Genomic DNA, 17,370 nt, shown 5'->3' with positions numbered 1-17,370 from the left:
CAGAAAACGATTTATCAGGAAAGCGGAAAAAACTTGAGAATTTAGTTAGTTCTCAAACAATTTTAGGAGTAAACCGACTAAATTATTAGGAGAGCAAAAACGCAAGGAGGTAAATTTTTAGTTGCTCCCAATACATGAGACGTTCGCCACTTGTCAAGATAATTTGATTTACCTCATGTTAACGCATGTCAACGCAAGAAGGTAAAATTTTAGTTATCACAGTGGTCCTTCCCACGCTAGATTCTGTAGGATTAACAATATGACAATAAGTATATCAAACATTTTTTTTTATGTTTAAATGAGTTTTTAAATCTACATTATTACTTTTGGTAAAGTGTAATCTCTCTTAAAGGAGAGGTTACACATGCATAGATTTACTTGCGCCAATAAAAACTGGCATGAATGTCAAATTCAAGTCGATGTCATTCCCCATCTAGAATCTAGAACCATTTCACTGATCTTTTGAAACGTGTTTGATTGGCTGACAATAAAAACACAGCTGATAATGACAGATGACAGCACCCCCTCTAAATTGTTTCTATTTATTTAAAGAGACCCTATAATTTTTGTTATTTTCCTTCTTCTATGAATAAGTAAACATAAAAGGATGACCGGAAAATTGTGCATGCAATTGGGCCTTTTCTGGTATTCGTTAGGCTATTTTACAATCTGCTCTCAACAGTAATAAACCAAACAAATCATATATTGCAAACATGGCAGATGTTACTACAGACAAGAAACTCAAATTAGCCAGCACCAAAAAAAGGGTAAGTCCAATGACTTTCTATATTTACCAAAGATTTTGTGCTTTATTTACACACTTTAGATCATATAATAATATTTTGAAATTCATGTAAAAGTTAGGTTAGCCACATCATCACTCTATTGTCACTTGCCTGTATTTTTTTAGTTCAAGGAACTGCAGGAACTCAAGAAGAAAAGGACTGGGGAGACTGCTTCAAAAGTCCCTCCAGACGATCCTGCTGAGCAGTCAAGTGTGCCCTCAAGTAGTCGTACAACCCCTATAGAATCAAACAATTTGGAAACATTACAATCACCTGATCCTATTACTGACATCACTATAACTTCTCTAGCTAACAAATTTCAGGAAAGCACCCAAGGGAATGAGGAATCTTCCTTAACAAGTTACTTTGGTGTCCCAAGTCCTGCTTCCTCATTCTTTGATGACATTTCAACTGGACTTAAGGAGGAAAATGAAAAACAAAGAAATGAGGACAGAAACAAAGAAGAATCTCAACTTCTAACATATTTTAATACTTTTGAAAGTGGCATGTTAAAGGACAGTGAAGATAACATTGGCATGCCTAAATATTTTGACAATACTACTGAAGCTGCACAAGCAGGCCATGCCCTTAGCAATGATGAGTATACACTTTTTCCTTCTGAAACCAGTCCACGACCTGTGACAGAGCCAGAAACAACACAGAATAATGAAGAGCAATCTAGCAGTGATGAAGATGCTGTGGCTCAGGATTATCCAGAAATAAAACAAAGTGACCTTGAACAAAGGGAGTACTTAAGAAAGTCATCTTTTCCTGTTGTACATTTTCAACAAGATAATAGTAATAATTATTTTTCTCCCACAGATAATCAAAAATTATTTGATTACCTAGGTTCTGGTCCATCTCCTTCAGAAAGAGTTGATATAAACAATACCAATGATCAAATAGACAATTCATCAGATTTGACTAAAAGGGAGATACAAGACTCAAGAAATGTGGAAAGCTTAAAACAACTGTCAGACCAACTAGCCCAAATGATGGAGCCTAGTTATGAATATGAATCTTTGGGTTCTATTACTGATTTGGAGAAACGCAATATTGAACTTGCAGCCAACTTGGAAACAGAAAGACTTCAGTCCAGACAGCTTCAAGCCATAAACACACAACTACAATCCCGGATAGCTCAACTGGAAGCTGAACACACCACCTCTCCCTCAAATGACCTGCACAATGCTCAAGAAATTTTAAGATTGAAAACTGAACTTCAAAATCACTTACAAACCATTGGTCTTCTAGTAGCCGAAAAAACTGAACTGTCCTCCAATTTGAGTCAGTATGAACTCACATGCAAACAGAAAACCACAGATTGTGAAGAACTGCAAGCCAGATTAAAAGCTTCTAGAGGCCGGGTAGCTGATATGGAAAGGGAGTTGGCTAATTTGAAGTCAGAAAAGGCTAAATCCGAAAGTTTAGAAGAGCAGTACAGTAAAGGGTTAGAGAATTTGAGGCAGGAGTATAAGAGTTTAAAGGAGCAAAAAGATGAGTTGTTCCAAGATGTATTGGAAGTAAGGGAAAAACTTAAAACTGTAATGGAAGAAAATGTTAGGTGGCAACAGGAAAATAAGGTAATGTCTTGGTTATTTCCAATAAATTGCTATTTTTTATATTGTATGGTGGTTGGTTTGATTTTTTTTATATTCAGACAACTGAGTGTTAATTATACCTTGGTAATCATATGGCATAATTTAGGGAGTGTGTAGGGAATGGGAAAATAACTGTTAAAATACTTATTAGTATTTTCCTTTAATTCAATTTTGGAGTCTTGTAAAAACATGTATATTTCATTAAATTAAAAAAAAATGGATGTTTAAGACACATGTTATTGAAATAGTCAAAACACATGCTGCAATGACACAAAAAACATTTTTTCACCTTGTTAATTTCTTTAAAGATTTCGTTATTATCAATAACACATTATTAATGAAATAAAAAGGAAATAGCCAAAGTATGTTTAGTAATTGTTGATACCAAAACATGATTATTTGATATTTAAAAGTTTCTAAATTTAATCATTAAAAGTTATTCAATTTTTAAGGTACAACTATCACCAAACACCTTTTATTGCTCTAACAAGCAGCAACTTGATTTATAAGTTTTTTTTTTGCACACAAATGCCAAACCTACTTGTTTTGAGATTTTCTACACTCCCCTGTTCTGTGTCGGTTGTAAATCGTCCTGTAGGTTCAATCTAAATTCCAAACTTTGTTTGATATCCCTAAACATGTTCATCATAGCATAATTTCTATGAAAACAACTTGCCCCATAGCAACGTCTTATTTCACCGTTTCCAAAGAAATTTATCAATTTCTAAAAAGTATGTGCTCTTAAACACCCATTTCTTTTTAACAGGACCTGAAGAGTAAACTGTCTCTAGCAGAGGTAAGAATCCAGCAATTTTCTTCGGCCGGTTCTCCAGGATTTAGCAGTGAAGTTGAACAACTAACCCAAGAAAAGTTTTCTTTGCAAAGTGAAATTGCCAGTTTAAATCAAAGACTGAAATCCATCCTAAACGAACGAGACGAATCTACTGTGCAGTATCAACAATATGCGCAGCAGCTAAATGGTTGGTTTGTTTTGCAAGAATACAATTAAAGAGAATTTATAGGGATTTTTTTGCAGCTCAAATAGTGAATTTATCGTCAAAATTGGAACAGCTACAGCACGAGAATGAAAAACTGGTCCTACAAGAGCAGGAACGCATCAAACACATAGGAACACTAGAAAAACAGTTACAAAACTTACAGAATGAGCAAGTAGCTTACGCTACACGCGGGTCAAATTCGATTGAGTTGAAAACTGAGCTTGAAAAGGCCAGAGAGTTAAACGTGCAATTGCACATTGAAAAAACTACAGCAGAAGAGAATTTTACCAGAGTTTCCAACGAAAAGGAATTGCTTTTGAAGGAGTTGGATGCTAAAACGGATTCCATTTCACAGTTGGAAAGTTTGGTGGAACAATTGCGAGGCAATCAACCGGATGCCGTTAAACTGTTGGCCACAATGGAAAGTGACAAGGTGGCTGCTTCGGTTGCTATTCAACAGAATAAGGAACTGAAACAGCAATTGGAGGGAATGCAAGAAGTGGTAATGAAATTGGTAAGTGTTGATATTGGTGAGAGTAGTTTTCCACTCAGTTAATTATTTTTGTTTCAGAACAACGATAAAGTAGAACTAACAGAGAACTTAAAAGCTCAGCAACAAACCAACAAGGAGTTAATAGAAAAACTGCAGAAAACCGAAGGAATCCTCCAATCAATGGCCGACGCCATTGAAATCAAAGATCAGGAACTCACCAAACTACGCGAAACATCTGAAACGGCAGTTCGTCAGGCAATAGCGCATGAACAACTAGAAGATCGATTGCGTCATTACGAAGCACACGATCATTCAGCTCATGTGCTACAGCAAGAATTATTGGAAGCTAAAAAAACCATAGCCAGACTTCAAAGCCAAAAAGAAGCCGGAACTAGTGACGCTAACCAATCAAACAGTGTTGAAGAAAGTATAAAACCTAACGAGGAGGAACAATTGCTAAACACTGAAAACATCATGAAGTGTCTAGAAGAAAAAGTTAAAAGAACGATGCAAGAAATTGCTGATCTCACTGATGAAAAACAACGTCTGGAGCATATAGTAATGCAGCTTCAAGGTGAAACGGAAACAATCGGTGAATACGTTGCTCTCTATCAGCATCAAAGAATGGTTTTGAAACAAAGAGCTGTGGAAAAAGACCAGCAATTAAAACAATTAGCTACAGATCGGGAACAAGTTAAAATCAAGCTTGACAAACTGAATCAACTGATTAGAAGAGTAGTAAATGCACCTAAAGAAGAATTGGAGCAACATAAGCAAATCAACGAAGCAGCCTGGAACGGAAATGCAGAACCAGAAGCTGGAGGAGAAACTACTAACGAAACTGCCGAAGAAATTATCAGTTTGTTAACGGAAATTAAGAGTAGCAATTTAGTGGAACCTGATGATAATTTTCATCATTGTCCTTGGTGCTCCGGTCAGTTGATGACTGTATAGTTGTTAATTAAGTGAATTTTGAGTTATTTCAGTATAATCATTTATTTTTATTGTTAATTTTTTGTTATATTTACTTAATGACTTGTAGCATTATTTTACAGGTGAGTTGTGATAATATTATTGTGCAATCAATATGAGAGAGAGGCTCTTTTATATGGATGAATAATGATATAAAATCGAAATAACTTGCCTAAAATAATAAGTAATTATTTTTGGCTGTATATTCAATAAATTTGTTATACCTACTGTATAAAAAAAAGAAAATCAGAAATAAAATGCCTAAATTTTACTTAATTTGCCCTGGTATTCTTTTAACATAATTGCAGATGGTATTTCTGCTTCTAGGCTTTCTCAAATCTCAAAATTTTAAAGGACTTGCATTTTAAAAAATGACACGTAATCTGCAAATTCATGCCTAAAATAGTCAAACAAATTAGAAATTTGTAATTTTTTCGATTTTTGGCGCCTTTGTAATTACGTGGCCATTCTAGGAACTTTATGGTAGATCAATGATTTGAATTAAGACAATGTCAAAAAGTTGTATAGCCACGTGACTTAGATCTGGTCACCGTATAAAATAGTCACGTGCTATGTTATCACATGACGTTACGGTTCTGAATTGCCGATTGTGTTAATCGGAACTGAAATGTCAAAAGTTGAGGAGTTTGATTAGAGTTCCTGACAGTGACAGCTGTGTTTTTATTGTTTAATGTTTATTTATTTTCTTTGGAGTTTGTGATTTATTATTACTTATAACTTTTCCAGTTAATAGTAACCCTAACGGTTATAATTATGAGAGCTAATTTTAATAATTAAGTGTAATTTGCTTAGCATAAACTGCACACTAAACTGCTCCCCTGCCTAAACTATGGCCACTACCCAAAGAGCATTTACCCAAAAACTCAATAAGTAGGCAAAATAATTGATATTTTACTAGTATTTGTTATTGTTTATTTATACTTACTTGCAGACAACATGCAGCTGATGTACGTAGAACGGTATCATCAAGTAAAAGTGGTCTTCTTACCCCTTCATCTACCTCGGTAAGACATTTGGTTTAACTCTGGAATTGATAGAAAGCTGTGTGTGAATTAATTTTATTCAATAAATTTATATTTAGGCAGTGTACAGAATCCGATCCCAAATAAATTTATTAGTAACCCATTTGATGCCTTTGCCCATTTTCCATAAAAGAAAATATGTAATTGAAAAAGACACCTTGTAATCCTTAAAATATAATTTTTGTTTTTAGGTTTTGTTTTGTTATTTTTGAATTTATTTTTGGAAAATGACAGTACTGAAGTCAATATAGGTATACATTTTGCAACTCTATTCTGTGAGTGCATTAGCAAAACTATCATAGCTTCTTAAATGCATATAAAAAAATAATGAGACTGAGACAAATGGGTTAAATAAAAAATGCTTTGTGTCTTTGATATTCTGATGTAAAGGATCCCGATGAGCAGTTTAATGTCAACATTTAATAAATATCATAAGCTTTCAATGTAAATCAATTCGCAATGGTGCACAAGTCTAATAAATTTCAATGTTAGTTATTCAAGTAAAATCAAATTCGTATTGACAATACAGTACATACAATATAGCAACATTAGTTGCCAACAATTTTTTTTAGTTATTTTCACTATAAAAAAAACAGGAAGACAAGTTGCATTAGTTGTAATTTAAATCAAATAAAAACATATTTAAAAAGAATTGGTCTTTAAAAAGAATATAAATTGTGTTTCAAGGTATATCTCGAAATTTGGCAAAAATTGGATAGCACTAACAGACATAAAAAACATTTCTCCTTTAGAAAAATCATTTTCTTTGTATAAAAGGACTGAATTAATATAATTTCTTGGAGCAACGTCAAAGTTGCTTGCCAATCAAAACATTTAAACCATAACATTAATAGCAATTTGCCTGAATTGGAGCAATAATCTGATTGAAAGCAACCCCATGCTTCAAATAATACAGGTTTTTTTTTCTTTAATGCAATCTCAAAAAAGAGCCAGATATTTATAAACATTTACGTGTTTTCAAAGGCAAAATCACTGGCTTCATATTAGTCAACCAACATTAACACTATTTCTACCTATTTTTAAAAATACATCAGTATATTTATCTTTTAGAGCTGGACTAATGACATAGTAGAGCCATTAGATTTTGAGGAATTTCTTAGCGCCAATCAACTAGCAATAGACAGGGATCCATTAAGATGCATTTTGGACGTTCCTCAAGGAGATGTTCAAGTCGATCTTATTGAACGTCCTTTAAGAACTTTACGACCCATTTTACCTGAAGAAAAACTGTAACTTTCTACTAATCTGTTTTATTTAAATTTGTAACAATCATCACCCCACAGTGACACTTTATTGCCGCACGTACAGTCATGCATCCAAAGCTACACTTCAAGCTGGAAAGTTGTACGTTACATGCATAGGCATTTGAGTAGCAGTAGCACTAGTCGGTTAAATATTCCAAAAGCTCTTCAGCCAAGTCCTAAGCAGGAGTTTGAGGTAGACTTTCAGCCTTCTTCTGATGCCAATAGCGAACTAGGTTAGACGCAACTCTAGTCAAAAATTAATTGAAATTTATCTTTATGTGAATTCTTAGACGTTACTTCCCAAGGAAGCAGCCGTCAAAGCATAATTTCCATAGGGTCATTATCTTCATGTGGCGATACTCTTACACCAAGAAACTCTTGGGCTTCTCTAGACCTTAGACACTCAGCTGGAGACGCTTTGATTTCTGAAATCTTAGAGCAGTCAGTTTTGGAGTCTCAAGATCAAGTAAATGAAAGCCAGAGGCAAATCGAACGACCTGAAGCTCTGTTTGCATTAATAAACCAAGATAATCACAACGATGAATCGGTCGAGAAACGCATTCAAGCAACGGCCCCGTTTGAACATATGGGGCACAGAGTTCTAGTGAAATGCCTCCACATGACTATGGATATCGAGGTGGAACCACTTTTCCTATCGATGGCTCTGTATGACTCAAAAGAAAGGAAAAAAGTGTCGGAAACTTTCTACTTTGATATGAATCCGGAGGGATTGAAACGAATGCTTGGAGGACATATAGCTTATGCGGACACTAGTACTTTGGCCAGGAGTTGTATTTTTAATATCACTCATCCTTCACCTGATTTGTTTATTGTGGTAAGATTGGAGAAAGTTTTACAGGGTGACATAAACGAATGTGTGGAACCGTATTTAAAAGATGAAAAGGTAAGTCACTGTTTGGTATTTCTTATTAATCAACAGAAGTAACATTTTTTGTTAATAATTTTACTAATGTGCAATTAATTGTTGGTAGAATCGCGACAAATTGAAGTCAGTAGCAGTATCCGTATGTGAAAGACTAGGAAAATATCGGCAAGCTTTTGCTTGGACTGCTATAAACTTAATCAATGTCACAAACGGAGGAAATTCTTTGGAACGTGAATTTGACCGAGACTCAACCGGTTCTGGCTCGAACACTAACAGTTTAGGTAGCCAACTATCTCTTACCCTAATAAACTCGTTAAAATGCGGTATGGTCTTCAATTCCAGACAGGAAATCTCTTGGCAGCGGTTTGGAGCAATTGCGTCGCAAAGCAACCGATATGGGTTCCCTTACACGCAGAGGTTCGCTAGAACGAAAAGACAAATGCAGATCGTGGTCCCCTGACCATCTGGCTAACAACTTAGACAATTTCCGGCCGATCACATTGACGATGCAGTCATTTTTTAAACAAGAGAGCGATAAGTTGCGCGATGAAGATTTGTACAAGTGTTTGCAAGAACTGAAGAGGTCAACGTTGGTTCTTAAAAAATTAAAATGCATTCCCGCTGTTCTTAAATTAGAAATTTCACCTTGTCCGCCGGAGTTTAAAAACTGTTTAACCACTGAGTTGGCAAAGTTGAAACCGTACCCTGACGAAAAATGTAGACCAACCAAGGAATTGTTGGAGTTTCCTGTGAAGGATATATTGATACCTCATTATACTTACAGGTTAGTGTTACTTTACTTTCCACCAAATAGGAATATCTAACACTATTTATAAAACTGTCGTTCAACAGGAACTTGCTATTCGTCAGCCCTCGAGAGTTAAACTTCTCCAATCGTACAGGTTCAGCCCGAAACTTGGCGGTAAAAATCCAATTAATGGGTGGTGAAAGCGAAAGCCATTGTCTTCCCAATATCTTCGGCAAATCCAGCTGTCCGGAAACAACAAACGAGGCATTCTCCGCCGTCACTTATCACTGTAAAACACCGGTGTACTATGACGAAATCAAAATCAAACTCCCCGCCTCTCTGGCCGACAGTCATCATATTTTGTTCACTTTCTACCACATTTCGTGCCAGAAGAAAGCCGAACAAAACGTGGTCGAAACTCCGGTTGGTTATACTTGGTTGCCGTTGTTGAGAGATGGCAGATTGGTTTGCGGAGAGTTTTCACTGCCGGTGATGCTGGAACCGCCTCCAAAAAATTACAGTTACATTCCACCCGACGTTTTTTTGCCTGGCATGAAGTGGTTGGATAATCATAAAGGCTTGTTTACAGTTATAGTAGACACAGCATCTTCAGTACACACTCACGATCCTCCAATTGAGCGATTTTTTGCCGCTTATGATTATATTCATACCGGCGTTATTCCGACTAGGTAAGTACTCTACGTTCCACAGCAAAAAGCAGTGACGCAACACTTATCTCTGTTAGTTTTGTCAAGTGAAGTCTTGTTAAGTGTTCTGTAAGTTTTTCCTAACTGTCATTTTAATTTAGTGTAATTTACTATCATAAAAAAAATATCTATAAATCTTTATACATTCTAGTTAGAATGAACAATGGTGGCGTTTGATCAAATATTTTTTTATATGCTGGGTGTTCGTGACTGCTGGGGTAAACCACCCCAAGTCAAAAATGTCTAATGAACATATACTCAAAACGTTATTGTAACCCAGCTACAATCAGCATTTGAAATTTTAGATAAGCCCACTATTACTAAATTTTGATTGCGCGTCTTTAGTGTCTTAATACAAATATACAGGGTGTCCCACGATGAAAGACATCGATTGATATTGGAAAAAGTATAAATAGGAGAGTTTTGAAAATTTGGCAGGATACTGATGTGGGCATGCCCAATCTAACTTTTTTAACTATTAACTTTTAACTATTTTCAAGATGGTTGCACTTCCGTTTATACCGGAAGTCGATCATAACTTTCTTATTTTAAATAGAACACCCTATATATTATTACATATTTGGATTCCTCACAAAATTCTGACCAACTTTTGTGTACAATGCCCTATGCCTATCTCTAGCCGTTTTCGAAATATTTGATGTTTTTCCAAAAAAGTGACAGTTGCAATGCTCAACATATTTTTGTACTCTGTCAAAACCGTAATTCATTTTGCAATGAAACTTTGGGTTATTGTAAATAAAGGATCGTTTTATTAAACTGAGGGTGCGTAATGACTCATTTGTATACAGGGTTGTCAAAAAAAAAATCATAAACTTGCCACTAAAAAAAATGAAAAATTTCAAGTTTTTTAAATAGAAACCCACATTTTTTATGACGGAATCATTTTGAGCATTAAAAATTACTATACGTTTCAATTTACTTGCCTATACCTAAATCCAACCCATTTCGTTTTATTTGAGAATAAACATTTATTTATTATGCTGCACGGTTGGGATTATGTGGTTGGTGTTCTAGTTGGTCATGCTTTTGACACACGGTGATATTGGAGACCTGCAGGGCATGTTAATAACACTAGTTTTGAGTGTTTTGACAACTGCAAATATACTTTTAGCGGTTACGTTATTCAAACCAAGATTACTTAAATCTGTTTATTATTTACGGAGAATGTGATGAAGTTGTGAGTAGAACATGTGAGGTATTTGCCGCTCGTTATCCAGAAAAACCAAAGCCATCACCAAAAGCTGTCAAGCAATTAATTGAAAATTTTAAGAATACGGGATCTGTGAAGAGAAAAGCTATTAAAACAAAACCAATTCTTAATAATACAAATGTAGAAATTGCAGTTTTGGGCTATTTTGTTGCAAATCCAACTTCGTCAATAAGACAAGTTTCCGTAGAATCAGGCATATCCAAAAGCTCAATTCAAAGGATCCTGAAGAAACATAATTTTCACCCTTTTTCACTTAAATTAGTGCAACACTTAAAAGAGGTTGAATTTCCGAAGAGAGTGGTTTTTAGTGAGTTTTTGCTGACTAGTCACTATGGAGAAGAATTGTTTTTGAATAATATTATTTAGAGCGACGAGGCCAAATTTACTAAAAATGGAATGTTCAATGGACATAATTCATACTACTGATAAATCCACACGTAATTAGAGAGAGAAATTTTCAAGAAATCTGAAGTTTTAATAATAAAAATGTTTATTCTCAAATAAAACAAAATGGGTTGGATTTAGGTATAGGCAAGTAAATTGAAACGTATAGTAATTTTTAATGCTCAAAATGATTCCGTCATAAAAAATGTGGGTTTCTATTTAAAAAACTTGAAATTTTTCATTTTTTTTAGTGGCAGGTCTATGATTTTTTTTTTTGACGACCTTCTATACAAATGAGTCATTACGCACCCTCAGTTTAATAATACGATCCTTTATTTACAATAACCCAAAGTTTCATTGCAAAATAAATTATGGTTTTGACAGAGTACAAAAATATGTTGAGCGTTGCAACTGTCACTTTTTTGGAAAAACATCAAATATTTCGAAAACGGCTAGAGATAGGCATAGGGCATTGTACACAAAAGTTGGTCAGAATTTTGTGAGGAATCCAAATATGTAATAATATATAGGGTGTTCTATTTAAAATAAGAAAGTTGTGATCGACTTCCGGTATAAACGGAAGTGCAACCATCTTGAAAATGTTTTAGTTAGATTGGGCATGCCCACTTCAATATCCTGCCAAATTTTCAAAACTCTTCTATTTATACTTTTTCCAATATCAATCGATGTCTTTCATTGTGGGACACCCTGTATTGTAGAGAAATAAATTGACAAAAAAAAACTTCAGTATGGCGGTCACTGCGTTTTGCTTTGGAACTTTATTTGGTTTAACTTTACAATATACTTAACCCAATTTCTAAAACTAGGCTAGGTGAAGTTGGCTCCGAAAAAGAACTGACTACCGCAATGCTAGGATTGGCAGGTGCTCGTCCCGAAATTACCGTAAAACACCTATCGCAACTTTTCGACAACATCATCGAACTATTGGTACAACCGCCTCGTATCTCTGGTCATTTAATCAATGTGGGTGCCACTTGTTTCGAAACGCTCTGTCTCCTTCTGGACAGTATATCCAATATTCAAGAGTTGCCTTGCGATCAACACGGTAGAAACGCTTTGCTAGCGACCTACGTGCAATTTCAATGCAACTTACCCCATCCTACGTCCACCGCAGTAACGTGGGAAGGAAGCACTTTAATGCGGAGCAACTCTAATCCTGATTTGGAAGTAACTTCTCATTATCAACCGAGTAGAGGTTTGGATCGAGCTAGTAGTATGAGAGTGCCTCAAAACGAACAAGTAAGCCCCACCGTAACTTGTCCGAGAATCGTACACCAGGAGTTGGCGTATCAATGGGCTGTCACTAGTGGACGCAACAAAGACTTGGCTATGCAAAACGCATGGTTTTTATTTGAGTTAATGATTAAGAGTATGGTGGAACATTTGGCTTACACCAGGACGTTGGACGCACCTAGAAAAATCAGATTTAGTGACCAGTTTTTGGACGATATTTGTTCCCTCGTTCAGTATGTCACTTCAGAAATTATTCAACACTCTTCAGGAGAAACTAGAAAAGCCCATAAACTGAACGCGGCCTTAGCCTTTTTCTTCTTTGATCTCCTTTCAATCGCTGATCGTGGTTGGGTGTTGCAGTTGATACGCAATTACTGCAAAGATGTGCAAAGCAAAATTAATTTGATCAGCTCTGAAGCAACAGTATTGATCGAGTTAAAGCTGGAGTTTACAAGAATTATATGTAGCCATGAACATTTTGTGGCATTAAATCTTCCATTCTCATCGCCATTTATGACGTCAGGAGCTAGCGTTAGTCCCAGTCCTAGTGTAACCAGTTCGACAAGTCAAAACTCGTTTCTATCTGGAGCTCCACCGAGTCAAGAACGAGTAAACACTTTCGCTGAACTATCATCAGAATACAGGCAACATCATTATTTGGCTGGCATGGTGTTGAGTGATTTAGCCACAGTTTTACTGGAAACTCAGTAAGTTTCCTTTAAGTCAACTAAATCCAGAATTAATTATTTTCGTCGCAGCCAGCAACATTTGCACAATAAAGCAGTGGAAACCATTAAAGCTTTATTATCCTGCCACGACAACGACCCACGTTACGTATCGCCCGAGGCAAAACATCGAGTGGCCGCACTCTATTTCCCGTTATTGTCGATAGCGATGGACGTATTGCCGTTGCTACATCCATTTTCTCAAGACAAAAACGACCGAATTATCCATGAGGAGCACCACGGACCCGGAAACATTAATCCGAGCGTTGCTATGGTTATTGCTGGAAAACTTCCTGCCTCCACTTGTGATTCTTTTCAGTCGGTAGGATGTTTTTTTGCTTTATTGCGTATTTGTATGTGAGTAGAAAGTATGACGTGCCTTGTCTAATTACCAAGATTAAGTAGTTTTCAACTGGTTATACAGGGCTGTTCCTATCCCAAAAAACAGTGCATATGTTACACACTTTTTTTATTTCGTTAAATTGATTAAGTACATATGAAAAACGATTCTGCAAAGTTTTTTCTATTTCTGACATGAATGAATTTATCAGCAATTGAAGTTTAAGTGTCGTGTGACGTTACAAGGCACGTTTCAGTTCGGCCGCGTTTAGCGCTTGTGATATCCGGTTTTCTGTAATTATTAATTCTCTCGTGCTTGTTTCCCGCGTAGACTCTACTTATTAAGACAGCAGATTATTTGATTTTTTAGAGCCGTAAACTGGGTATTGGCTCCGAGACCACACGTAACCTTCTCACTTGTGTCTTATGGACACTGAAAAACGTAGAACGTGAATCTCTTTCACAATGGATGGGCGAATTGACGTCATCCCGTTTAGGCACACTACTCCATCTACTGGACGCTTGCGCAAGTTGCTTTGAGTATCGCCCCCGTCGTAAAGCTCCAGCTTCTTCAGGTTACGCTCATGCGCAGGTGAATTTGGATATCAAATCCCGACTAGAAGACGTTATTTTGGGGCAAGGTTCGGCTAGAGAAATGATGCAACGTCGTAAAGGTAAATGAACGGAAAAATTGAAAGTGCGGTTATAAGGAACATTCGTGACAGGAACTCCTCAAGCTTCGGCAGAGAAGCTTAGGTGGCGCAAGGAGCAGATGACTTATAGAGCAAGTACTGATGTACAAGAACGGCCTCGTGGTGATGACACGTTACACGATTCTCATCTGGAAGGTCACTTTGCTACTGAGGCTTCCTTTGTAGTGTTAGATACTCTAGAGAGATGCGTTTCTACTATTGCTCTTTTGGATTCTCAACAACATCTAGTTGGATTGGCTTTGTCAGTGCTGCTGCACGCCTTGGGTAAAAACCAGAGTACTACAGTGTTGCCACATATGTTTGCTTCTCAACGCAGTTTAGTATTTAAAGTAAGGGTTTTTTCTTGTCTGGAGTTTTTATTTAAATGGCTTTCTTGGTTTAGTTTCACAGCGCCTTATTTGACGAAGAAAGTACTTATTGCGCGGATTTATGTCTTCTTCTACTAAAACATTGCGGATCCCAGATAGCGTCTGTTAGGTCCCAGGCTGCTGCTTCTCTGTATCTACTTATGAGACAGACATTTCAAATTGGAAATGTTAGTATAAGAACCAACTTTCAAATCGGAAAACTCATTTCAATTCTTAACACAGAATTTCGCACGAGTTAAAATGCAAGTGACAATGTCTCTAAGCAGTTTGGTTGGAACGTCATCATCGTTTAGCGATGATTCCCTGCGTAGATCTCTGAAAACGATTCTCGAATATGGAGAACGAGATGCCGAATTGCAAGAGACTACTTTCCCAGAACAGGTGCGAGATTTGGTGTTCAACCTGCACATGATCCTGTCAGACACAGTAAAGATGAAGGAGTTTCAAGAAGATCCAGAAATGTTGTTGGATTTAATGTACAGGATTGCTAAAGGGTATCAAAATTCGCCCGATTTGAGGCTAACGTGGTTGGCTAATATGGCGCAGAAACATATGGAGAGAGGTTTGTTTAACTTTTGTTACAAATTATGCAATTGTTGCATTTTGTGTTTGTATCCTAGGAAATCACACTGAAGCTGGAATGTGCTTAGTACATTCTGCTGCGCTAGTAGCTGAATATTTAGCAATGCTGGAATCACTTCCTTATCTGCCAGCTGGGGCTGCAGCTCTTGAAAAAGTATATTGTTTGAATTGTAGTTGAACTGTATACTAATACTTCTAAAATAGGTTAGTCCTAATGTTTTGGAAGAAAGTGCAGTATCAGACGACGTTCTAAGTCCTGAGCGAGAAGGAGGATGTTTAGGATCTCACTTTACTGAAGCTGGGTTGTTGGGCTTACTCGAACATGCTGCTAGTAGTTTTCACGCAGCCGCTATGTATGAACCAATGAACGATATTTACCGAGTTTTAATTCCTATCGCTGAGAATAACAGAGACTTCAAAAAACTAGCAAATATTCATGGGTAAACTTTATCTCTTAACAATTGAATTATATGACATTGAAATTTTTGTAGAAAACTACATGACGCGTATACACGTATTGACCAATTGCAAGGAAAACGTATGTTTGGAACCTATTTTCGAGTAGGTTTTTATGGATCTAAGTTTGGGGATTTGAACGAACAAGAGTTCGTATACAAAGAACCAACACTGACTAAGCTTCCTGAGATTTTCAGCAGACTAGAGGTTTACTAATTGTTATAATCAGCCACAAAATGTACACCTAAACTATTGTAGAATTTCTATGCGGAGCGCTTTGGTAGTGAAAACGTCATTATAATCAAAGACTCTAACATCGTAGACACAAACTCTCTAGATCCGGACAAGGCTTACATCCAAATAACTTATGTGGAACCCTATTTTGAACAGTTTGAGTTGAGATATCGTCAGACGCATTTTGATAGGAATTTTAACATCAGTAAGTCCATTCAAATTGAGTTTAAACTTTGTTTGTAGCAAGGTTTTTAGAGAGGTTTGTTTACGCCACGCCGTTTACCATGACGGGTAAACCTCATGGAGAGTTAAAGGATCAGTACAAACGTCGCACGATTTTAACAACAGCTGTTCATTTCCCTTACGTTAAAACCCGAGTGCAGGTTGTTGATAGGATGCAAATTACTTTGACACCGATTGAAGTAAGATTAATGTTTATTCTCTCTGTTTATTGATGTTATTTTATTGGGTAAACAGGTGGCTATTGAAGATATTCAAAAGAAAACCACCGAATTGGCGGCAGCCACCCAACAAGAACCGCCCGATCCGAAAATACTTCAGATGGTATTACAAGGTTGTATTGGTACTACTGTGAATCAAGGACCATTAGAAATGGCGTTAACTTTCCTTCCTGGCGATGGAAAAGCGTTAACAAAACACCAAAACAAACTGAGGCTTTGTTTTAAAGATTTTTCGAAGAAGTGAGTATAATAATTAATTGGAGAATGTGATTTTGAGGTTATTGTCGATTTTAGGTGTGCCGACGCTTTGAAGAAAAACAAGAATCTGATTGGTCCAGACCAAAGAGACTACCAAAGAGAGTTGGATAGGAATTACAAAAAGTTTACAGAAAAGTTGCAGCCACTAGTTAATCCGGCTTCTATTACTATAGTAAACTCTAGGTAAATGTTACACGTTTTAAATTTTATATATTTTAATATTGCTTGTATTTACAGCCCTAGTAAGTACTCGGAAACATCCGTACTTCGATGGTAATTCTTTCAGCTTTTCAATGCAAAATGTATTCAAATTAGTTATAAGTTTATTTATTTCCTCTGTATAGACTGCTTTTATATTACTACGAATCATAACAATAAATTATGTAAAAGGAGCATTATTTTAGTTGTGTATTTAATCGACCTTACTAACTTAAACTACATATACAGGGTGACCACTTTAGATGATATTGGAAACCGTTGGACATATAAGATTCTAAAAAAAAAATGGAAAAAGAAAATGTTTTATTAAAAACTACCTTAAATACTATCTTTTTAAAAAAAGGTGAATTATTAACCAATTTTGAGCAAAAAAGTTGGTATAAATACTTATAATTCCTTAAACTTTCATTTTCTTTTCCATTTTTTTCTATACATATAGCTCTTACAGTTTTTGGGATATTTAGTTCAAATTTGTAACACATTATTACAGTATCTTTTTTTTCTGTGCTCCTGCTTCTTTTTACCCCTCCGAACTTTTTTGTGGTACGCCACAAAATCCAAATTCCTAGTTTGAGAAACTTTTTTGCCTTCCGCATTTTTTCGTGTCTTTTACCATTCTTGAGTTAATTCTATAAAGAAATTAAACTT

General features: G+C 36.1%; 2 protein-coding genes and 1 long non-coding RNA gene across 4 annotated transcripts in view; 2 read left to right on the top strand and 1 right to left on the bottom strand.

The window, feature by feature from the left end:
* The window catches only part of LOC145732950 (uncharacterized), a 54,538-nt gene that overhangs the window by 19,932 nt on the left and 17,236 nt on the right, over window positions 1-17,370 (bottom strand). For both annotated transcript variants that reach the window (XR_014179092.1, XR_014179091.1), the window contains exon 3: window positions 5,796-5,894. This is a non-coding gene — a long non-coding RNA (uncharacterized LOC145732950). The remainder of the gene's footprint in view (window positions 1-5,795; window positions 5,895-17,370) is intronic.
* LOC145732947 (golgin subfamily A member 2-like) lies at window positions 509-5,125 on the top strand. The gene is made up of 5 exons (XM_081985496.1): window positions 509-767; window positions 911-2,368; window positions 3,153-3,366; window positions 3,423-3,898; window positions 3,956-5,125. The coding sequence occupies exons 1-5, from the start codon at window positions 714-716 to the stop codon at window positions 4,829-4,831; spliced, it is 3,078 nt and encodes a 1,025-aa protein (XP_081841622.1). The 5' UTR covers window positions 509-713; the 3' UTR covers window positions 4,832-5,125.
* On the top strand, window positions 5,503-16,896 carry Zir (dedicator of cytokinesis). The gene is made up of 22 exons (XM_081985491.1): window positions 5,503-5,740; window positions 5,802-5,874; window positions 6,964-7,142; window positions 7,197-7,390; window positions 7,448-8,061; window positions 8,150-8,324; window positions 8,386-8,827; window positions 8,896-9,480; window positions 11,941-13,074; window positions 13,126-13,414; window positions 13,802-14,105; window positions 14,157-14,473; window positions 14,527-14,679; window positions 14,735-15,074; window positions 15,133-15,248; window positions 15,299-15,534; window positions 15,586-15,757; window positions 15,809-15,989; window positions 16,040-16,206; window positions 16,262-16,485; window positions 16,540-16,686; window positions 16,741-16,896. The coding sequence occupies exons 1-22, from the start codon at window positions 5,700-5,702 to the stop codon at window positions 16,778-16,780; spliced, it is 6,123 nt and encodes a 2,040-aa protein (XP_081841617.1). The 5' UTR covers window positions 5,503-5,699; the 3' UTR covers window positions 16,781-16,896.

The sequence above is a fragment of the Ips typographus genome, linkage group LG8, assembly GCF_016097725.1.
Source record: "Ips typographus isolate SLU linkage group LG8, UJ_Ityp_2.0, whole genome shotgun sequence".
Lineage (NCBI taxonomy): Eukaryota > Metazoa > Arthropoda > Insecta > Coleoptera > Curculionidae > Ips > Ips typographus.
The sequence above is the reverse complement of the archived record's forward strand: the minus strand, read 5'-3'. Positions and strand labels throughout refer to the sequence as shown.